The sequence below is a fragment of the Macaca fascicularis genome, chromosome 16 (assembly GCF_037993035.2).
Source record: "Macaca fascicularis isolate 582-1 chromosome 16, T2T-MFA8v1.1".
Lineage (NCBI taxonomy): Eukaryota > Metazoa > Chordata > Mammalia > Primates > Cercopithecidae > Macaca > Macaca fascicularis.
The window spans coordinates 35,789,894-35,814,094 of record NC_088390.1 but is presented as its reverse complement, the minus strand read 5'-3'; the positions used below and the strand labels follow the sequence as shown (position 1 = coordinate 35,814,094).

Sequence of the window (24,201 nt, the reverse complement as noted above, 5' to 3'; positions counted from 1 at the left end):
TTTATGGGAAATATAATTTGAAGTTGATTCTCTTTTTTTTTTTTTTTTTTACTGATAGAGGAGGATTTTGTGAGTACAGTCATATCCCCATGAGTAAAAGATGCATACCTTTCAAAGGGCTTCATAGTTTGACTATAAACCATTTTTTCAACCTCATTTCTTACCTCCTATATACATTTTTCCCCCGCCATTTACTCTATGCTACTGCCACACCAAATTCTAGAGCAGCCGAATTTTATGAAAGGGATACATTCCTGAAATCTTCACATAAAATTTAAACTTCCAAAATCCAAGACTATTTTTCTCATAGCAATAAATGTGAATTTATTGAAGGAAAGATACTATTTTTCCAGCTAAAATGGCTCCGCCATGTGGCACTAGCATAAACAGTTTCTAATTCACTTTACCACCACCAGGTTTGAAAGTATGCAATTCCTGACAAATACTAAATATTACAAAGGTTTCACACCACTTCAAATTTTGTGTATATAATGAAGTACTATTAATGGTTTATAATGAATGATTCCAAATTTGCATATCTCAAATGCTCATAAAACTCAACCAAACTTTCTCATTGTTCTTGAATCAGACTCAAGGCCATTCATGCCTCTACCTTTGCATGTGCTGTTTCCTCTGCCTAGAATGCTCTGTGAAGTGCTAGCACCTAGAGCAGTGACTAGCAGAAATGTTATATCCAGAGGTGAGAATAATGTGGGTGTAAACATCAAGAACATTGGATCAACATTCAAGAACATTGGATCATGTTTCAAAAAAACCCCAGACATAATCTACAACTAATGTTGAATATGCTGAAACATTTAAAACCTGAATCTAAAGTTCTCTGGGCTTAAGGAGGGGTCACAGGGTTGGGTTAAGCCCACATGGAGTTTAGGAGTGGCAGGGAAGGTGGAAGTCAGAAAGCTGCCAGTTCTCCTGGACTCAGATGAGTGCACGCCACATTCTGGAGAAAAATTATAGTGAAGGGATATAGGCTCCTTTGGGCCCCAAAAGCCCCAGGATCCAGTATCTCAAAGTTTTGGCAGGGTCAGCACCTGCTAGCTTTGCTCATCTTAGGGAGGTGGGAATTACAAGGATAAGAATGGGGATGATAGTGGAAAGGGAGAAATAATTTTCCCAAACTCCACCCAGGTCATTCTAAATCAGGGGTTGAAAACATAAATATCCACAGGCAATAAATGTAACACTTTTTTTCCCTCTTTTGATGCAGAAATTACTATCACGGGAAAACAACAGTATTTTTTTTTCTTTATTTTTTTTTAACAGGGTTCGGTTCTGTTGCCCAGGCTGGGGTGCAGTGGTGCAATCTCTGCTCACTATAACCTCTGCTTCCCAGGCTCAAGCCATTCTCCCACCTCAGCCTACCAAGTAGCTGGGACTATAGATACACACTACCACCACCTGGCTAATGTTTGTATTTTTGGTAGAGATGGGTTTCGACACAGGATTTTTCTCGGCCACTTTGCCAGCCAGAGACCTCTGGCCAGTGATGCCCCTGCCCAGGCCTCGCTTGGCACTGGGTTTGTTGCAGGAGGCACTCAGCCTACTCGGCCCATAGGCCGTGCCTGATTTGTGCTCCAGCACAGATCCCACAGGCACCACAACTGCACGCTCAGCCCCCAGTGGGAAGGGATGTGTGGGTGAGCAAGTGCAGGGTCTGGCCAGTAGCTCCAAGTGCTGGCATAGGAGAGGCTCCATGTGGTGCCTGTGGTTGAACCACGCCTGTTGCAAGAGACTCCTGTGGTGGACTCTGGCATCCAGGTGAGGGGAACGTGGTGGTGCCCAAACAGGGAAGCCTGTGACCCTGAAGCCCCAGAAGAGTGTGTTACAACACACTGACAGCTCTTTTAGTCTAGGGTTAACCATTCTGTCAGTCCCACTGCCCTGCTCTAGCCCATGGCTCTGGGGTTCGCTCAGCCCTGCCTTAGTGGGGGGCAGCTGCTAGGTGCCAATGTGGGGTAGAGGGCTACAGTGTTATTGCCTTTTTGTATTTGCATTCAGCAGGGTCCTGAGTTTTTGTCCCACGTCCAAGAAGAATGAGACTACGCTGACAATCAAAGGGTGAGAAGGATGGAGAAGAGTTTTATTGAGCGATGAAATACCTCTCACTAGAGAGGGAGTGCGAGAATGGTCCCCCACCTGAAGTTGGGTGGTCTCTCTCCCAGGGTGGCTGGGTCCAGGGCTTTTATGGGCTCAGAATAGGGCAGTGTGTGCTGATTGGTTTGTAGGTATGGCAAAAAGGCTAAAACAAAGGCACAACAGTGTAAAAAATCAATTAGGGAAGGGTAGGTATATGTAAATTATGTGAAGGATGGGGTTCAGTCACAGGAAAGCATGCCAAACAGGAAGAGGGGTTCTCAATTCAGTCCATGGATTTATCCAAAACTTGTAGCTTGGCTTTCAGGCTTTAAACTGTCTTTGGCTTGAAGGTGTGATTTCGCTGGGGACCCGCCCTTATCTGCTTAGGCATTTGACTACCTATCAGTTTCACCATGTTGCCCAGGCTGGTCTTAAACTCCTGGATTCGAGTGATCTGTCTCCTCGACCTCCCAAAATGCTAGGCATGAGCCACTGCACCCAGCCAAAACAATAATATTTTATTTTATTTTATTTTATTTTTTTTTTTTGAGACGGAGTCTTGCTCTGTCACCCAGGCTGGAGTGCAGTGGCCGGATCTCAGCTCACTGCAAGCTCCGCCTCCCGGGTTTACGCCATTCTCCTGCCTCAGCCTCCCGAGTAGCTGGGACTACAGGCGCCCGCCACCTCGCCCGGCTAGTTTTTTTTTTTTTTTGTATTCTTTTAGTAGAGACGGGGTTTCACCGTGTTAGCCGGGATCGTCTCTCGATCTCCTGGCCTCGTGATCCGCCCGTCTCGGCCTCCCAAAGTGCTGGGATTACAGGCTTGAGCCACCGCGCCTGGCCAACAATAATATTTTAAAGAGAAGCCAGCTACCCGGATTTGTATCCAAAACTTCCCAATTATAAATATTGTCTCAAAAAAATTTTTCTAAGACAGGGTCTTGCTCTGTCATCCAGGCTGGAGGGCAGTGGCATGATCATGACTCACTGCAGCCTCAACCTCCCAAACTCAAGCAACCTTCCCATCTCAGACTGCCAAGTAGCTGGGACTAAGGTGCACACTATCACACTGACTAATTTTTGTATTTTTTATAGACACAGGGTTTTGCCATGCCATGTTGCTCAGGCTGATCTCCAACTCCTGAACATTCTGCCTGCCTCAGCCTCCCAAAGTGCTCGGATTCCAGGCATGAGCCACTACCCCGGCCAGCTCAAAAATTTTAAATTACCATGCAGGCCAAACAAAATGTCTCAAAGCTGAATTTGCTCCAATAGGTTACCGGTGTGTGAACTCTGAAGTTGACTATCACGTCTGGTGAAATATAAGAAGGCTTCTCTAACCAAGGCAAATCTTGGAGTAAGTGGGACAACACTTAAGTATGAATGAGTTTCATAGAATTGGAGAATGTTTGTGTTAGATTCTAGCGTAGACTTCCATTCAACACAAAAACCTGGTCTTTTCTATCGAAATAGAAGTAGTTGTGGCCAGGCACAGTGGCTCACACCTATAATCCCAGCACTTTGGGAGGCCACCTGAGGTCTGCCCACTTTGTGGGCAGATCACCTGAGGTCAGGAGTTTGAAACCAGCCTGGTCAACATGGTGAAACCCCGTCTCTACTAAAAATACAAAAATTAACTGGGTGTAGTGGCCAGGCGCCTGTAATCCCAGCTACTTGGGAGGCTGAAGCAGGAGAATTGCTTGAACCTGGGAGGCAGAGATTGCAGTGAGTCGAGATCGCGCCATTGCATTCCAGTCTGGGAGACAAGAGCGAGACTTCATCTCAAAGAAAAAAAAAAAAGAAGTAGTTGACAAACACATGTCAAAGATTGGTGGACAGCAAAGGAGGAGACACAGGGTGTGCAATCAATTTGCCTTGAGACTGGCCTTGTTTGCTTTAACTTGGTAGAGTGGTGTGGAAGCAACAGGCAGAAGGCATGTCTGCTGTGGCAGATGGTGCTGCCTCACAGGATTTATAAAGATTTTCTTTTCTTTCTTTTTAGAGACAGCTGAGTACAGCAGTGTGATCATAGCTCACTGCACCCTCAAACTCCTGAGCTCAAGTGATCTTCCCATCTCAGCCTCCTGAGTAGCTAGGTCTAAAAGTGTCTGCCACCACATTCAGCTAATTTTTTTCTAAAATTTTTTCTTTTTTTCTTTCTTTTTTTGTAGTGGTGGGATTTCACTATGTTGCCCAGGCTGGCCTTCAACTCCTGGCCTTTAACTCGAGGCAGGAATCCTCCCACCTCAGCCTCCCAAAGTGCTGGGATTACAGGCAATATTTTCTTTTTTAATATTATGGACTTCATACTAGAATTCTGTTTCTGGTTGCCTTGTCCCATGAGGTGTCACTGGGCTGTACAACATCTCTTCTGGCTGGAATAAGAGGGCTAGAACATAAGAATTTTCTTCTTGGAGAAATGTCTTCCTGGGTGGGTCATTTGGGGGCAACCCACTGGGAAACCAGTTTTATTCTGTACCTCCTCACCATGCCCACATGGGGGCTGAGTGCATGGGTGTGAATTGCTGGGTGGAAATCTGGTAATAAGGGTGCCACCCTGATGATGAGGACAGAGCAGGATGCTGGCAAAGAGATGATGATAGAAATCTCTGGGCATGGGGTGGAGAAATGTAATCGCCAGCATGGAAAGGGTGGCAATAGCTGTAAAACTGGTCCCCTCCACCTTCCCCAGTGATTCCATCTCCTCCTGAGCTCTTACTCTTGCAATTGTATCCTCTCTGACGTATATTTAATCTCTCATCTGTACTGATTCCTTCCTTTCATCCTCCAGTAGACATAAATTTACCCTTTCTCCCCAAAGAGCTTCCCTAATATTTACCTCCCTCTCAACTCACTACAATGTGGCTTCTGCCCACCCTTCCCCTCCACTAAAACTGCCCTCTCTAAGGTTGCCTGCAACCCAGTTGCCAAAACCAATCTTACTTGACTCTCTGCAGCTTTTAGTTCAATTCACTGTCCTCGCCTTGCCTTCCTGGGATTCCAGGACGTAACTCCCCAGGTCTCCTACTTCTCTGACTGCTCTTTCTAGTTCTGCTGGCTCCTCTGTTTTCATCTATACTTTAAACATTATCATTTTCAGAGCTAATGCTACCCCCATATGGCATCCTTATAAGAAGTCATGAAAGGGGCCGGGCAAGGTGGCTCACGCCTTTAATTCCAGCACTTTGGGAGGCCGAGGTGGGCGGATCACGAGGTCAGGGGTTCAAGACCAGCCTGGCCAACATGGTGAAACCCCGTCTCCCTTAAAAATACAAAAATTAGCTGGGTATAATGGTGCGTGTCTGTAATCCCAGCTACTCAGGAGGCTGAGGCAGGAGAATTGCTTGAACCCAGGAGGTGGAGGTTGCAGTGAGCCGAGATTACACAGCGAGACTCTGTCTCAAAAAAAAAAAAAAAAAGTAGTGAAAGGTACATCATACTCTGTGCACAGCCTTGGCCAGGGTGCATGGCTTGGCAAGCAGAGCCTGGACTGCATTTTAGTCTCTACTCACCACACTCAGCCTGGTGCCCTTGTGCCATGAACACCCTGTGCCACTGCACATTGCAGCCCAGGGCACTATCTGTGGTCTTCATCTCTATCTCACTCTATCCTGTTTCCCTCTGTAACCCTGCTGACTTCCATGGTTCCAACTTGAACTTATGTGTCTCACCTAATCTCTAGGTATCTTTTCATCTACCTCCTGAACTTCTCTTCCTGGGTGTCCTGTGGGCATCCTAATGTTGCTATAGCCCAAACTCAGTTCAGATCTGCACACTTGCAAATATGCAAATATACCTATTTTTCTGTATGCCCTCTCTTGGTTAATGATACCACCTTCCATTTTCTTATTCAGCTGAAAACCTCAAGATTATCGATGCCTCTTCCCTTTCTGCAATTTAAGGCTTTTGTCCTCTCCCAAGTTCACTACTGGAAGAACCTTCTAGGCAGTTTCCCCATCTCCAGAGCCTCTCCCCTCCAAATCACTCTCCCCACTGCCACCAGGTTTTTTTTTTTTACACGGACTTCAGCATGTTTTTCCTTTGTTTCAAAACCCATTTTGTCTTCTAATTAACCATAAGATAAAGTCTAGATGCTCAGGCATTGCACATAAAACCCTTTATATCTTGGCCCAAACTCACACTTTTCCAGTCCTACACCTTGCCTCTGCTCTCAACACATGCCTTGCTCTTAGCCACATCCGATTATAATGCACCCTTTCTCGAACATGATTTTATTCTCTGTGCCTTCGTTGGTGCCTTGAATGCCCTTCTCCTGTTCTTTAACTTATAAAAATCTCATCCACTCTTCAAGATCATGCTCTCTTGTCACTTCTATTTTCAGGCACCCTTTGGCCCTAATTGATGGTGCTCTCCTCATTGCTTCTACAGTCTACAGCGCTATTGGTATGCTACTACAGAGAGTCTAAAAGTTGTTTTGCATTTCTTTCCTACTACACTGAGCTTCTTAAGGGCAAGATTAAGTTTTGTTCATCTCTATGTCATCGGTAGTTTGTCCAGTGCATAGTACATGTTAGATATTGAATAAAAATTTATTATTTGAATTGGACAGGATGCTTGAACATCATTTTGTGAAAAGACCAGTGATTTCTTTCTGTATAATTCTCAGCCTCTTCTTTTTCAGATATTGAAAGAACCTCAGAATACGATGGTTGATGGGCCCACTTAAAATAGTTGCTATGTTATAGCCCCAATTTTTAGCTGAGTCTCTCTAGGGACATAGAAACTGTGCTTTCTTGAATGACTGGTGCCTCAGTATGGATTTTTCCAGATATCAGAGTTCCTTAGAACTGCGATGGTTTTCAACCTAAGAAGACCTAGATTCTAGGTTACACACACACACACACAAAACCTTATTGTTTTGAATAGCAGATACAGGGTTTCAGTGTTTTTGTTTTACCCTCTTTGGGTTCTAGCCCAACATCTTACTAAGGGCTGAGATTTCGGGGCATGAAAAACGGAATCAACAAAAACAAGGTTTTTACAATCTCAAAACTTTGGGAAACTGTTATCTTGAAAGCCTAGAGGGGGAAGCATCAGTTAGTTTTGTAGAGAACTCGGCAAAACAATATTGAGGCATAAGGCTAGCCTCTGTCATCCTCCTAGGTTAAACCCAACGGGACATGCTGGACTATACAGGAGACACTCGTGAACTCCGTTAAGACCAAATGGGTAGCGTTCTTGAAATGAGCAGCTGTCTATTTGTAGAACTCTGGTAATAGCTTTGGAGTGGGTGGGAAAGAGCTTGGTTCCAATTTCCCCTCAAAGACAATTATTTGCTTCTGACGAGAATCCAAGCAACCAGTTGCCATTGAGAATGCAGTGATTGGTCAGCAAACGAAGCCTATAGGAAGAGCCTTCGGGTGCATTCCTTGTGACCCGTCCTAAGCCTGATGCTTAATTATGGGACCTCTCAGCTCCTCCCTCCCGCCTCGAGCTCCCTTTTGGCTTCTCACAAGGATTCCTGGGGACGATTCCCCGATGCTAGAGTACTTGGGGTCTGGGCCCGTAGGGAACACGTCAGCCTCCCTCCTCGGAGCGGGCCTGATACCGAGAGGGCGCTCGCGCGGCCCGGAGGCGGGAACCCAGGGGGCGAGGGCTCCGGCACCGCCCTGCCTCGCAGAGCAACTGCGCGGTAGTGCGCGGGGGCAGGCGCGGCCTCGGGCCCCCGGCACTGGCTGACCCAGCGCGTCAGCGAGGCCGCCCCCGTCGGCCCTCCCCCGGGCGGGGCCAGCCCCGACGGCGCTGAGTCAGCAACGCGAGGGGGGAGTTTTGTCCCTCCGCGGACCCCGTTTCTCCCGGCCTCAGCCTCCCCGCCGCCACCACCAAGCCGGTTTCCTTTTTCCGGCGCTCCGGGTGCGAGAGGCAGGTCCGGCGCTTTAGGCTGGGAGCCGCAGCGCAACCCCGGCGCTCGCCCGAGGACCCTGGAAGCTACCGTTACGCCGCCGGGCAGCGTGGGCGCCATGAGCAGCGCGGGTGAGGTGCCGCCGTCCCCCGCCGCGGTCCTCTCTGGAGGAGCTCCGCGGTCCCCGTGAGGCCCGGCGGCGGGGAAGGCCGGGGGCTGGGACCCTGGGCGATGGCGGGGAGGGAGCTTTCGGGGCGAGCTGGAGCGGCCTGGAGGGAGACAGCGCCTTGGAGGAGGATGCAGCTCATGGGCTTCCCCGCTGCAGCGGGCATCCCAGGATGCGCCTACGAAGTTAGATCCGGGACGCGGGAGCCCCAGATCAGCCCTCTTCCCCCTCTTTTTGGCGTTAAAATCCCGTTTTGGTCTCCCAACAGGACTGAATTCGGAGAAGGTAGCTGCTCTGATACAGAAACTGAATTCTGATTCCCAGTTCGTACTTGCCCAGAATGTCGGGACCACCCACGACCTGCTGGACATCTGTCTGAAGCGGGCCACGGTGCAGCGCGCGCAGCATGTGTTCCAGCACGCGGTGTCCCAGGAGGGCAAGCCAGTCACCAACCAGAAGAGCTCAGGTGTGGGCTTCAACTTCTCCCATACTTTCCTTGACCTTCCTGACAGCGTCCCATTTTGGTGTCTTACTTGAGAGTGGTCTTAAATTCGTACTGAAAGAACTGGTTGTAAATTCTTAGAGAGTGAGGCACAGGTACAGGCAGGTCTAAGAACATTACCAATGTGGTTTGTTTTGGTGTTCTGTGGCTTGTTAGCACATGTGGTTAGAATACTAAAGTGACATGTCCACGAGTATACGTTTGAGTGTAATTGACTATATTATGTTCCGATGTTTTGTGGTTTGTAGCCCATGTTTTGGAGATACATGGTTTTGGTCACAAAACAGAATATGTGAAAAGGTTCATATCCTTGGAGGACTCCCCAGAAACGCCCTGAAGGCCCTATACTATGAAATAGAAAAGACACAATGTAATTACATTAAAATGTCATCAGATGTTACTTTTAAATTTGTTTCTTGGTTACAGTTGACGCTAATGTGCTGATGGGCTCAGTTCCCACCAGTAGATCAATTTGTAATACAGAAAAAAGTTCTATTCTCATGCCTTACTAGTCAAGAAGTCTCGTTTTGCTATCTGCTTTCTAGCACCACTCTCAGAAAAAAAACAGGTATAGTGAAAGATTGGATATCCAACAATCTAAATAAGGAGCACATTCTCACAACAAAATTGTACTAAAAGGATTTTTTTAAAGTCTTTATCTACTTGAAGACCCCCAGTCTATCTATATGGACAGGAAGCACATCAGTGCTTGTTTAGAGTCGGTCAGAACTCACAAAGCACACATTTAACTTGAGTACATTTTATTGTATGTACATTTTACCTGAATAAAGTTGATTTTTTAAATGTTAAGGAAAAAATCAAGACCTTACAATAATTAATGTTTTGCTCTAGAAGAAAGTGCTTGGAGTGGTATGGGCTCTCAGGCTACAGATGATACAGTTAGTAATGTCACAGTGGTCCTACATAGTTTAGATTGCAGTGACTTGTTAGGGAACAGGTCAGGTCTTACACATTTTGCAGTGTCACTTTTATATACAAAAGATCCAAATAGCATGTGAGCTATGTAGTTTATTTTCATGCAGTTTTCACATCACCAGTGCATCCAGATCCCTTCTACTAGAAATATATAGCATATAGAAGAGAGGTGACATACAGGTAAATCTAAGGTAAAGACTAATAGTAAGGCACTGGTGACTTTCAAAAAACACTGTAGTTAACTAGAGTTTTCTTCTTGTTACAAAATTATTTTTGTTTAATGTAGAATATTTGCAAATACCAAGTGAATATTTTTCCTGTATATTTGTCAGGTCTGTGTGTGTGTGTGTGTGTGTGTGTGTGTGTGTGTGTAATGTGGATTGATACCTTATGCATTGTTATGTAAGCTACCTATCTTTTTCACTTACCAATATATTATAAACGTATTTTCATATTAGTAAAAAAGTTATACCCAATACAAGTCAAAGATTTTCCCTCAGAATTTTCCTTCAGAAAAGAGATAATTTCCCTATATTTAAGACCTTAAAGGATTTTTCTAATGGGCGCTCTCAGTTACTTTATTTTGAAGTAGAGTACAATTTGGAGAAGACGTTACTCTGAAAAACCTCAGATGCGTACTACCTTTGCATGCTTACAGAGATCCTTTGATTGAATCAGCTTTTTTTAAAAGGCGACAAATTAGAATAAATTGATGTTGCATATCATTGTAAATAGACCTTTTAAAGATCATGTAAGTCAGAACAGGAAGTGGTGATAATGGAGTTTGTGATTATACACATACAGGACAAATGAAGAATCTGATTATATAGTTGATGCTTGGCATAGAATTTTCAGGGACAGCATCATGCATGGATTCAAAACATTGACTCAAACATACTAGAGGAAGAGAGATGACGTGTGCTGACTGAAAGAGTGGATCTAATGATGGCACAGACACTGATGGCTAGGTACATGTGAAGAGTATGAATCAGTGTGGAAATGAAATGTGAAGTAGGAAAAACAGTACTTCTAAATCAATTTATGTTAACATGATTTTAAGTATATATTTAAATTTATAAAATATTGGCCGGGTGCTGTGGCTCATGCCTGTAATCCTAGCACTCTGGGAGACGGAGGCAGATGGATCACTTGAGGTCAAGAGTTCGAGACCAACCTTGCCAACATGGCAAAACCCTGGCTCTACTAAAAGTACAGAAATTAGGTGGGTGTGGTGACACGCATCTGTAATTCCAGCTACTCAGGAGGCTGAGACATGAGAATCAGGAGGCAAAGTTTGCAGCGAGCTGAGATTGCACCACTGCACTCCAGCCTGAGTGACAGAGTGAGACTCTGTCTCCTAAAAAAAATTTATTAAAATATTATGGGTAGACAATTTACTATTCCTATATGTTTCGAAGTGTTTATAAAATCCAGTTAGGGAAATATCTCCACTTTTTTGGCTTATCACTAGGAGAATGGAGTATTGACTTACGTTAAGGTCAGCCTATACGGAAGCATATACAATCACCCTATATTGAAGCATATTGGAACGCATATTCCAGATTAAAGGGTAGGGGTTTTTTATTTTTTATTTATTTTTTGAGACGGAGTCTCCCTCGGTCACCCAGGCTGGAGTACAGTGGCACCATCTCGGCTCACTGCAACATCTGCTTCCTGGGTTCAAGTGATTCTCCTGCCTCAGCCTCCTGAGTAGCTGGGATTACAGGTGCTCGCCACCTTGCCTGGCTAATTTTTGTATTTTTAGTAGAGACAGGGTTTCACTATGTTGGCCAGGCTGGTCTCGAACTCCTGACCTCAGGTGATCCACCCGCCTCAGCCTCCCAGAGTGCTGGGATTACAGGCGTGAGCCACCGCCGGATGGGTAGGGACTTTTTAAAGCTTTTGCTAGGTACTGCCAAATTGCATTCAGGTATTTTATGCCTATTTAGATTCCTATCGAGATTGATAATGATGTTTATTTCCCCAAATGAAATAAGAAATGATCTTTCCCCACTTAACAGGTGTCTTTATCATTAACTTTTACAACTGCTTCTTTGTCATTTGTATCTTTTTTGGCCACTGAATGATCTATTTGTGGTCTCTGTTCACAGTTTTCTAGCTATGTTTCTTTTTCTAATGTGATTTTCTTGGGTGATATGTAATGGATTCTTTATTTTATATGTAAAGAGTGTTTTTGTGTTAAAGATATTAAACCTTTGCACATATATTGCTAATAATAATTACCACCTTTCTTGTTTTGTTTTGTTTTTAATTTTTCTGCTCTTTCTGATTTACTCTTTCTGAATTGTCCAGATCTTGTCATGAGTTCATTGGTGGGAAATAACAGTTGGAGCAGTGCAGTCTGTGTGAACCCTCATAATTTCTTGATGTGCTTTCTTGTTTCAGGGCGATGCTGGATCTTTTCTTGTCTGAATGTTATGAGGCTTCCATTCATGAAAAAATTAAATATTGAAGAATTTGAGTTTAGTCAATCTTACCTCTTTTTTTGGGACAAGGTAGGGGACGGATCTGGCAAGATTCTTTTTGTATTGATTTCAGCGTTGGTAGAGACTGCCTCTTCATTTGTTGCTTTTCCATTTATACCCTGCCCTTTCATAATGGGTGAGACACCTTTTATTCTGACTTCCAGAGTATCAAAAGTTGACTCTTTCAAAGGCAAGAACTGTTTTTGGTTGGTAGGTGGCTATATTTTGCTTGTCTATTTAAAATTTTAAATTTTATATTCAATATTCAATTCAGTGTATCTCCCTTTTTAACATCTTTTTAGGTTATTTGTTCTTTTCTAGGACCTAATTTCCCTTCTCAAGTACTTGTCTGAAAAACAGTAAATAATGTTATTTCGTTGTTTATTTATTTATGTATTTATTTATTTATTTTTTGAGACCGTCTCACCCTGCCACCTGGGCTAGAGGGCTGTGGCACAATCTCAGCTCACTGTAACCTCTGCCTCCCGGGTTCAAGCCGTCCTCTCAACTCAACCTCCCAAGTAGCTGGAATCACAGGCACATGCCACCATGCCCAGCTAATTCTTGTATTTTTAGTAGAGACAGGGCATTTCACCATGTTGGCCAGACTGGTCTCGAACTCCTGACCTCAAGTGATCTGCCTGCCTTGGCCTCCTAAAGTGCTGGGATTACAGGTGTGAGCCACCACTCCTGGCCATATTCCATTTCCTAATCTTCAAAATGTATATTACTGGCCTGGTTTAGTGGCTCATGCTTGTAATCCCAGCACTTTGGGAGGCTGAGGTGAGAGGATTGCTTGAGCCCAGGAATTCGAGACCAGTCTGGACGTGGCAAAACCCCGTCTCTACAAGAAATACAAAAATTAGCCAGGTGTGGTGGTGCACACCTGTCCCCCCAGCTACTTGGGAGGCTGAGGTAGGAGGATTGCTTGAGCCCAGGAGGTTGAGGCTGCAGTGAGATTGTACCACTGCACTGCAGTCTAGGCAACAGAGCATGACCCTGTCTAAAAATAAATAAATAAATAAACAAAATATATATTACATAGGTGCTCATTAAATGTTTATTGATTAAAGACTTTAGATATCAGGTTTTGTTTTAGCATTGAAATGTAAACACTGTACACATATACGCAATATATTGGAATACATACACAAGTATAAGAAACTTCACATATTCTGATGAAGTCAGATACTGATGTTTATTTACCAATTTTAGTTTAAAAATACTTATGGTTCTTGTTTCAGCATCCCAAATACCCAAACTGGAGTGATACAGAAAAGATTAGCATGACCTCTATACAAGGATGACATGTAAATTCACGAAGGGTTCATGTTTTTAAAAATAAAACAAAAAACTATTATGTTGATTCCTTAGTAATTCCAAGACTCCCATTCTGTTGATAATGCCAGTAAAATTACTAACTCTTTTTTCTTTTAATTTTATTTAACTTTCTTTACTCTTTAGGTTGAGCGCTGTTACTTCTTCTTGAACGCTTTTGTGGACACAGCCCAGAGAAAGGAGCCTGAGGATGGGAGGCTGGTGCAGTTTTTGCTTATGAACCCTGCAAATGATGGTGGCCAATGGGATATGCTTGTCAATATTGTTGGTAAAAGTTCTTTCTTTAATGGAACTGAAACTCAGCGTGATTAAGTAAGCCTGTAGTTAGACATGGGCCATTTCTTTGGTGGTTATGTACAGAGTAGAATTGGTCTCCAAGAAGGTTATATCGTTATTTCTGAGAACCTTTAGTTCACATTCTCACCTATAAAGTGCCTTTCTTAAATGAGGAGTAAGGAGAGAGCTACTGTGAAGGATGGGTTGGAGAAGAAAAGGTAGTATTAAGTAGAACTAATTTTCCATGAAAAAATTGTTTTCTTCTCCATTGATGTAATCAGGAAACACGTGAAAACTGTAGCTGTTTTAAAATGTCTTCAAAACATCTTTTGGGGAAATCTCATCATGCTGAGCACTTCACAAAAGTATGATAGATACACTTCATCTTGACCAAAAGGCTGAGAAATGACAAAGCATAGTAGATAAAAAGAATAGAATTAATTCTAACATAGACAGATAAATATGCACATTAAAAACCTACTTAGGCTGAGTAAGGTGGCTCAGGCATGTAATCCTAGCACTTTGGGGGACCAGGGCAGGAGGATTGCTCAAGCCCAGGAGTTCAGTACCAGCCTGGGTAACATAGTGGGACCCTGTCTCTACAGAAAATAAAAAAATTAGCTGCACATGGTATCATGCGCCATAGTTGTGCTACTCAGGAGGCCAAGCCTGGGAATTCAAGGCTGCAGTGGGCCAGGATTGTGTCACAGCACTCCAGTCTGAGTGACAGAGCAAAACTCTGTTTAAAAAAAAACAAAAAAAAAAAACCCTGCTTAATAATATGAAGTATAAGATTTTCTGAATTAAGCCAGCAAAATATGGCCTATTTTTTGAAACAATCACTATTTTTGCCAGGGTTTCTAATCTTTTACCTTATTTAACACTGAAATTTGTTTTCTTTTAGAAAAATATGGTGTTATCCCTAAGAAATGCTTTCCTGAATCTTATACAACAGAGGCAACCAGAAGGATGAATGATATTCTGAATCACAAGGTACAATATATGAAGCAGGGTTGGATTGAGTTTAGTGTACTTTCCTTAAAACTTACTTTTTAGAAGGGGTTCCTGGGTATTTCAGTGTATACTGTTTGTGTACAAGATAACTATTGATGTCAATGTCTGTCAAAAGCAATGTAGCTACATAATAACTTTAAAAATAATTAATATTAGAGGGTTTTTGCTTTTAAAAAACTTCCACTTTTATTTCTGTTGATGTTAATGTCTTCTTAGGGGGATAGTTAGGAAATAAAGTCCCATGTCCAATTAATACTGGCCGCAAGCACTCAGGATGCTGTGTCTCTCACTTGGTTCCAGTGGAGGTGGACTAGAACTGCTTTATGTGCTAGTAAAACCAAAAGAACTATTCGCAAGATTCCTTAAAGAGTGTGCTGTGTTCTGAGACTTCCCCAGACCACATCAATGTGGTTTATCCACCCACTAAAGATTTGTTGTAGTTATTGAACTGCTTTTTATTTGCTTCATTATCTTAATGAATCATTGTGTCTTCTCTACATAACCAGTTTTCCCGAGGAGAATTATAATTCCTACGGGGATGCTGCTTTTCTAGCCAGGCCTCGTTTTTGAGAACTAGGAGTTGCCAGAATCTGCTGTCCTAATCCATGAGGCCAAAATTGGATTTTTCATCTCCCTGGGAGAAAGATTACATTTTAAAATAAACTATAGGTGTGTCTCCCCAACATTAGAAGTGGGCTATTTTCCACCCTGGAAACGCTGGGGATTTTTATCGAAAGGCTAAAAGATCATTAATAATATGACATTTGATTCCATTTGAAGTGAGAGCAACAGCTTCTTTAGCACTGCGGTTAAATTTCAGACTCACCTTTATCTTAGTGAAAAAATGAAATGAAAAAATGAAAATTTTATTGGGGGCTGGCATAACCATAGTCATAGTCAGTTGGCAGAGAAGGAAAAATGGACAGCTATTGAAATTCTTAAGTAAAAATCTACTAGAGTAACATAGTGGCATAATTGTCTCCTGCTTTTTCTGAGTGATAGGCATTATGTAATCATGTGTTTTCCCCATGCCCAGACACATAAAACATCTTTATATGATGTTTGCAGAGCAGGAGCAGTTCCATCTAGTATTTTGGAGGAATAATGTATGCCTTTGCTCCTTATGGAAAGCATTTTTAGCTATGTGTTTAAGTGGACAAGTTGAAGAAAAACACATTTGCCTTTATGAACTTTGCCACGGGTCTGGCCTGAGTTATATTTCAAAATAGAACTTGCGTTGGTCTATGAGACTCATTTAGATTGAATTTGGGTAACTGTTGGAGTGCTGAATAAGTTTCTGTCATAGATGAGAGAATTCTGTATACGACTACGGAACCTGGTACACAGTGGAGCAACCAAAGGAGAAATCTCAGCCACACAGGATGTCATGATGGAGGAGGTAATAACAAAATTTGGATTTTTTTGTGACCCTTCTAAACAACTCTCAGAATATTCCCATCTATTAAACTAATGATTAGGAAGCTTTAGTCATGGCAACGAACGTTTAGTTGAATTGAAAATTACTTATTTTACACTGAAAAAACTGAGATTAAAACTTACTTTGCCTTTTAGTATAGGACTTGGGCTTAGGTTTTCTAATGGCTGGTTGAGTGGTCTGTATAATCATTCTTTTATCATTTCATAAATGCTAAATACGCTCTATGAGTTTGGCACTGAGGAAACAGGTGAGAAAGACATAGTCACTGCTCTTAAAGAGCTCAGTCTCTTGGGAAAAACACATCTATAATTAGAATAAATCCTATGCTAGATGTGTAAAACTGATTTGGTGGTCATAGAGCAGGAAGTGACTAGCTCAGTGAGCTGAAGGTTTCATAGGGAAGATAGCTCTTGAAAGAGTAGTCAGAATTTACCAGGTAGATAACAAGACCATTCTAGGCAAAAGGAATTATATGAACAGTGCCATGAACAGAGATAGAACCTTCAGGGAATCGTGTGGCTGAAACATAACTTTTGTCAGTATGATGGGTAGCAAATTAAGCTAGAAAGGCAGAGATAATAAGGGATGTTGGATAGATGCCAGAACATTTGGCTTCTTTCTGTAGAAATAAAGACAGGGAGTTATTGATGGTTATATTTGTTAAAATAATGTATGTAAAAACATTTTGGAAAATGTAAAAATCACTAAAATATGTGGTGGTAATATTATTTATGATCAAGACAGTTAAGAATCTTTATTATTAATACTATCCATGTCCAGAATGAATATGCATAAAACTGAAATTGGTTTGAGGAAAGAATAAATGTTTGTCAGCCAGTGGGCCCTTAATTAGGCTTCGTTTCAAGACTATGGAGTTAAAATGGCCTACTTTTTTTTCCACTGCGGTGGAAAACACGCAGTGTTTCACTCCTGTTTTCCTTTAAATTTTAGAGACGCAGCATAGTGGAGTAGTGGAGGGTGTAATCTCTGAAGTCAGGCTATCTGAGTTCTAGTCTTCTCATTACTTAATAGCCATATATCCTGGGACAAGTTCCTTAAGCTCTAAAGACTCCGTTCATGTTTAACATGTCTAGCCTAGTGCTTGACACAATAGCTGTTTCTTAAATATTTGTTGAGTGGACGAATGCAGAAATTTCATTTACCAAATGCATTTAAATAATCTCATTTTTATCTCTTAAATTCTTATGGAAGAGAGGCATCTTAGTATAGTAGGAAAAAAATAGGCTTTGGAGTCAGACATACATGGGTTTAAATTCTGACTCTTTTACTTAACAGTCTGTGATCCTAGGTAAACCTGTCTGAGATTCAGTTCAGGATCTGAAATATTTTCCTTATTGGATTTTTGGGGAATCTGTCTTGCAGAGGCTATATCTGCTACATAATTTGCCTTTATTTAGGGTTAGATTAAGATGGTGGGGGCCAGGCACAGTGGCTCACGCTTGCAATCTCAGCACTTTGGGAGGCTGAGGCGGGCGGATCACAGGGTCAGGAGATCAAGACCATCCTGGCCAACATGGTGAAACCCCGTCTCTACTAAAATACAAAAAATTAGCCAGGTGTGGTGGTGTGCGCTTGTAGTCCCAGCTACTTGGGAGTTTGAGGCGGGAATCACTTGAACCGAGGAGGCGGAGATTGCAGTGAGCCGAGATCATGCCGCTCATTCCAGCCTGGCAACAGAATGAGACTCCATCTCAAAAAAAAAAAAAAAAAAAAGATGGGGGCATAGTAGGAATGAGGGTTCTGCAAACAGTTATGGGAAAGGGCCTAGATAATACTTGCTGTAGATCATAAGCATCCTTTTGGCCTTTGATGTTTGCTTAATGATCTTTGAACTAATGATGTGTCTAAGATTGATGTCCTCATCATTTGTAGAGCATGGTAATTGGCTGATAAGAATTAGGGCAGATATGTTTCACATGTTTTTTTCCTCCCCTACTCCTGCCTCTGAGAAATAGTAACATCCAACTTTACCAAGTCCTGAGTATGAGTATTTTATAGGATTATTTACTTAATGATTCTGCCTAAACTATTTACTACAGAATTCTGTAAGGGTTTTTTCCCCCTTAGAGACAGAGCTCACTTTGTTGCCCAGGCTGGAGTGCAGAGGCGCAGTCATAGCTTACTATTACCTTCAACTCCTGGGCTCAAGTGCTACTTCAGCCACCCAGGTAGCTGGGACTACAGGTGCATGCCACCATGCCCAGCTCATTTATTTAAAAAATTGTGTAGAGATTCAGTCTCACTATGTTTCCCAGGCCTATCTCTACCACCTGTGTTCAAGCAATCCTCCCACCTCAGCCTCTCAAAGATTGCATATATTATAAAGTGTGAGCCACCATGCGTGGCCCTGTATATAAGGTTTTAAAATTTTTACAATCCCCCAGATGACTTCTTTTCATTGAACCTGACTCTTTGGTAATGAAGAATCTAGCTGCAGTTTTAAAGCCACAAATTAGTACCTATGATTTGTGTAACCTTGTAGGCAAGTCAAAATGATGACTTAATCAACAACCATGAAGCTCAGATAGCTTTGAATAAAATGTGTTTATGCTAAAGGCATTCTTACTGAGAAGTGAGGTGTAGACTGCTTGTTGAGATGACAGGCAAGGCAGATTTGTTTTGGAGATGTGTGGTTACCTCTATTGCAATGTTATCTCAGTGTCCATTTTTTTAGCCTGCAGATCCCCTTAAAATTATTAATGTGTTCTCAGTTGGGCGCAGTGGCTCATGCCTATAATCCCAGCACTTTGGGAGGTCGAGGCAGGTGGATCACTTGAGGCCAGGAGTTCAAGAACAGCCTGGCCAACATGGCAAAACCCCGTCTCTACTAAAATACGAAAAAAATACCTGGGCGTGGTGGTGCACGCCTGTAATGCCAGCTGCTTGGGCAGCTGAGACACGAGAATCACTGGAACCCCGCATGTGGCAGAGACCAAGATTGTGCCACTGCACTCCAGCCTGGGTGCCAGAGCAAGGCTCTGTCTCAAAAACAAAACAAAACAAAAAAACTTTGTCTGTTAAAAAGCAAAACATAGCCAGGCATGGTGGTAACACTTGTAAATTTTTTGTTTTGTAACAAAAAGAATTCTCTTTTTTGTTTTGTGACACTTGTAGTGCCAGCTACTTGGGAGGCTAAGGCAGATCACTTGAGTCCACATGCCCAGGAGTTCAAGTGCTACCTGGACAACACAGTGAGACCTCATTTCTAAAAATCAATCAATCAGTCAATCAAAGACCAAAAACAATATTTGTCGGTGCCACAAAAAGGGAAAAGAAGCCATTATGATTGACTTAGGAAATTCTATAGCAGTGGCTCTCAGCTATTAAAAACAATATATAGGCCTAACTTGTCCCAGATCCACAAAGTCAGTTTCCCTGAGAATAGGACCTAGTTATCTGCATTTTTATTTTAAAGACATCTTTGATTAAAAAATATTTTTTTAACATCAAATATATAAAATGTTCAGATGTGGTGGCATATGCTAGAAGGAGGCTGAGGTGGGAGGATCACTTGTGCCCAGGAGTTCTAGGCTGCAGTGAGCTATGATTGTCACCACTGCATTTCAGCTTGAGTGACAGAGCGAGACCCCATCTCAGAAACAAAAAATTTTTCAGGATATATTTTGGAAGTGAAGCTGTCAGGACTTGCTGATGAACTGGATGTGGAGGACGAGGAAAAGTACTGGGATAACGTCCTGGGATCTTGAAGGGTGGACTTACAGATAGGAAAGAAGGCTTTTTGGCAATTAGGGCAGTGTGAGGGAACCAATGTGTAGAAAAGGATAGCAGGTGTGAATGAGAGAAATAATAATTGAAGAAGCAAGGTTTTGGAAGAGAGAAAGAGTAGATGTGGTCTAAAGTAGTGCCGTCAGACTTTAATGTGCACATGAATCACCTTGGGATCTTGTTAAGATGCAGATTGATTCAGTAGGTGTGGGGTGGGGCCAGATAGTCCACATTTCTGTTTCTTTCTTTGATATAAACACCTCTAGAAGTAATCTCAAGATCATTTAACTATTATCATCTATATGAGTTCATTCCCTTTAACATCACAGAAGTGCCTATACTTTTAAAGTGTACCCTTTTATGTCTTTCTGTGCCCGAAAACGTATTTAATGCCTCCAGAAGGCATCTGCTTTTTTGCCTGCTTTTGCAAGCTTAGGTGTTTTACTTGAAAAAACAAAAAACAAACAGGTCTTTGCCCTTCCTTCATTCCCTAGCAGAAAGTAGTAGAGAGCTGTCTTCCCTTCTCCTCTTCCTCTGTGAATAAATAGTCACTAAGGTAGGTTCCTTACTCCTTCTCTCCTATAACTGGCTCATTGACCCACGGCACTGAACCTTTTTCAGAGTTGAGCTGTTTTCTGTGACTGCTTTAGTGTTCTCGTGAGCATTCTATTCTTTGATCAATAGGTTGTTTTACCCTTGAGACTCTTTTCTCCATCAGTAAAACTGAAAAAAGCTGGGGTAGGCTGTGCACGGTGGCTCGTGTCTATAATCCCAGTGCCTTGGGAGGCCAAGGCAGGAGGATCACTTGAGCACAGGAACTTGAGACCAGCTTGGCCAACACAGAGAGACCCCATCTCTACAAAAAAAATGAAAAAATTAGCTGGATGTGTTGGTGCGTGCCTGTAATCTTAGCTACATGGTAGGCCGAGGCGAGAGGATCACTTGAGCCGAGGAGTTCAAGGTTGCAGTGAGTGCAGTGAGCTATGATTGTACCACTGCACTCCAGTCTGGGCGACAGAGTGACACCCTGTCTCTTAAAAAATAAGTTGGGGTAAATGATTGTAGGGCTTTGCATTTTATATAATAGAAGTAACTAATGTTTTTACAGTGCTTTAGACTTGACTGTACTACTTTCTCAACAACCCAGTATTGCAAATACAAATGAAGACTTAAGAATCTGTCTCTTCTGCGGTGGTTTCAAGCACTGAAATCTTTTAGCCTTAACAGTGGAAAGGTGAAACTAGACACAGATAATAAGAACTTAGAGTACTAGCATGAGAGTTCGCCCCAGTTCAACAGGCAATGAGAAGTCAGGAAGATTTTTGAGCAGAAGAATGACATGAAGTTTTGCTGTCTTTCAAGTAGTTTGGTTGTCATCTTCGAACTACCTTACTATTCTAACCTCTCCTTCTTTCTGTGTCTGCCTGTAGCTGCCTTAAAAAACTGTTTCAGGTTCTCCGGCTTCTAAGATTTATGCCTTACTCTCAACTGCTGCATCTTTCCTTCTTCCTCTCATTTGATGTCTGTCTTGGGTATGGGAATTAACTAAGTCCTGTATCATTTGTCTTTAAGTTGGGATCTACACTTTCTTTCCCCTTATTTCATGTCTCATTCTTTTACCTTTCTCTCCGGATTCCACTTCTTTTACCGTGTTGTACTTCAGCAAGTCGTTTAAAATAAACAGATCCTCCATTAGAGAGATTTATTTTTTTTATTTTTTTGAGATAATGTCTTGCTCTGTTGCCCAGGCTGGAGTGCAGTGTTACGAACACAGCCCACTGCAGCCTCAACCTCCCAGGCTCAAGTTATCCTCCCACCTCAGCCTCCCAACATGCTCGGATTACAGGCATGAGCCGCTGCATCTGGCCTGAAAATATTTTTAGAGATCGGTTACAATGGAGCTCCTTTATAAAATGAGACTTGAGAGGAAAGACCCTTCTTTATAATTCACCTTCTTATGAAATATGTTTAAACTGGAAATAGGGCTTGGACCTTTCTGGCACCAGCTGCAGTTTTTCCAGTTATAGGTTGCTAGAAAGGGACTATATATAATCCACATTGTTGTAGGTTAGTTTAAGTTCCCTATTTAATTAGCTAAAGATACAAAATCTTAATCAGAAGACAAATGGCCGCAAGAGACAAGTACAGATGCACTCAGCATAGCTTCCCTTGACATACACCTGCCCCCAGGGTATCAGTGAAGGGTCTCCATCAATCAAAAAATTTAGCTCAATTTTGGGCAGGCTGTCCTTTATACTCTGGGACTTATATCACAAGTTTAGGGGACCTTTCTCAGTAATCTATATTTAAGGGAATAATTAGAAACATTGGCTGCTTCTGTTCTTTTTAAACCAGATTCAGAATTAATAGGATCACATCATTATTTGTTTAAGGAGTTGAGGAAGAGCAGAATCTGTTGCCAGGTGTCATTGAGCCATGTATATCTTTGCCTTCAGCTTTCCACCATTTTGGAAAGTCCATATTCCAAGTCCACACCCTTTATCAGTTTGGTTCTAAATTTGGTTTGAAATGACAAAAGTGCCCGGGGCTGGATGTGGGGCTGGACGTGGTGGCTCACGCCTATAATCCCAGCACTCTGGGAGGCCGGTGGATCACGTTGGCCTGGCCAACGTGGCGAAACCTTGTTTCTACTGAAAATGCAAAAAATTAGCCAGGCATGGTGGGTGGCGCATGCATGTAATCCCTGCTACTTGGGAGGCTGAGGCATGAGAAACGCTTGAACCTGGGAGGCAGAGGTTGCAGTGAGCCAAGATCATGCCACCGCATTCCAGCCTGGGTGACAGAGTGAGGCTTTGTCCCCTGCTCCCCCCCACAAAAAAGGAGTCATGTGTTCGGTAAATATTTCTTAATATATGTACCTGACACTATTCTAGGCATTGGAGATTGAACAGTGAACAACGCGGAAAAGAATACCTACCTTTGTGTAGTTGATGTTCTAGTAGGGAAAGACAAGTGTATAAGACGTATAATGTGTCAGAAGATAAGTGCAATGGGGAAAAGTAAAGGAGAAAAGATGTGAAGTACTGGGATGGGAAGTGAGCAATTTCAATTAAAGTCACAAATACATTTCCCTAAATGGGCTAATTGTTGGTTTTAATATTAATTTAATGTGTAATTATATTCTGAGGGATGTGGTTGTACTCTTATTTTATTCAATTCAATATAATCTCTTGTGTTCAACGTGCAGCATCTTTTTCTGTGCTGAATGCCAAATAGATCTTGTGAGAAGCAGGTGACACTCCAGTGTTGCCCACCAGAGAGCAGACTTGGATATCTAAAGCTCACTGCCCAGGGAATGTTATTTCAGAACTGCAGAGTCTCTTATCAAAAAAATCTAGTATCAGAGACCATGGAAATTATTCTTCAGAGCATTTTTTTTTTTTTTAATGGGAGCTTATTTAATTAACTAGTGTTGTTTGGCTCAGAGTCAGATATTCCTTACAGAGTGTTACAGACTGACTTAAGTATTAATGACTTTGGATAATTTATAGTCATAGTAAACAAATAGTATAAAGCAATGCAGCATATCTCAAGTTACAAAGTTTTACTAAAATCTAAAAGAAAGAAATATCACCCTTATCCTTACTTATGCCTTAATTATATCTATTAAAATTCAGATTTATAAAATATATGTGAAGGGCATAAGTATTGTCTTACAAAAGGACTCACTGTAGAATTCATTTAGATAGCAGAAATGCAGATTTCCTCTATTTATTTGGGAGAAGGAGGAATTTAACCCTTTTTACTTTAAATAGGGAGTCAAGTACATAATAAGGTATTTTGCAAATTATAGTGTAAAACATTTGTATTTATCTTTAGAATATGTTTAAAAGTAAACAGAAATTCACTTAGTTATCTTCATCTTAATTGGGCCTGGCCTTGTGTCTCCTTTTTTGGCCAGAGCCTGGCTGAGCTGAATTTACCACCCTTGGATAACTGAGAATTGATCGAAATGATTCCACTACTACATGTAGATACACATGTAACAATAGTTACTAGTTGAAAATACACATCATTTAGGTCTTTAAAACCTTTCTAATCTAAGTATGTTCTGACTGTACACCTTCATTGCCATTGAGTTGACCATAGTTACCAGTGGCAATGTCTTCTTCATAATGACAGACGCCTAAAGTTGTCATTTGTAGTCTTGGCACTGAGCAAATGCAAAATGACTATGAATCCCAAACAGAGCTCATTAATCCTTGGCTAGAGTAACTCAATTACAGTTGCTTATGTGATACTCTGCCTCCTTTCTGTGGTAGAAACCAACTTGAGAAGGATATAATGTTAAAAGAGAGATGGTTTAATGACCAGATGT

At 42.1% G+C, this 24,201-nt stretch overlaps 1 protein-coding gene and 1 non-coding gene across 2 annotated transcripts in view; both read left to right on the top strand.

Moving 5' to 3' along the window:
* The first annotated feature begins 7,946 nt into the window (after positions 1–7,946).
* BLMH (bleomycin hydrolase) overlaps positions 7,947–24,201 on the top strand; it is a 45,228-nt gene continuing 28,973 nt past the window's right edge. The window contains exons 1-6 of the mRNA XM_005583335.5: positions 7,947–8,090; positions 8,394–8,591; positions 11,970–12,079; positions 13,514–13,655; positions 14,568–14,656; positions 15,984–16,076. Of these exons, the coding sequence (XP_005583392.2) occupies positions 8,078–8,090; positions 8,394–8,591; positions 11,970–12,079; positions 13,514–13,655; positions 14,568–14,656; positions 15,984–16,076 (645 nt within the window). The 5' untranslated portion in view covers positions 7,947–8,077. The remainder of the gene's footprint in view (positions 8,091–8,393; positions 8,592–11,969; positions 12,080–13,513; positions 13,656–14,567; positions 14,657–15,983; positions 16,077–24,201) is intronic.
* LOC123569576 (U6 spliceosomal RNA) lies at positions 13,279–13,387 on the top strand. The gene has a single exon (XR_006693398.2). It is a non-coding gene; the product is annotated as a U6 spliceosomal RNA (small nuclear RNA).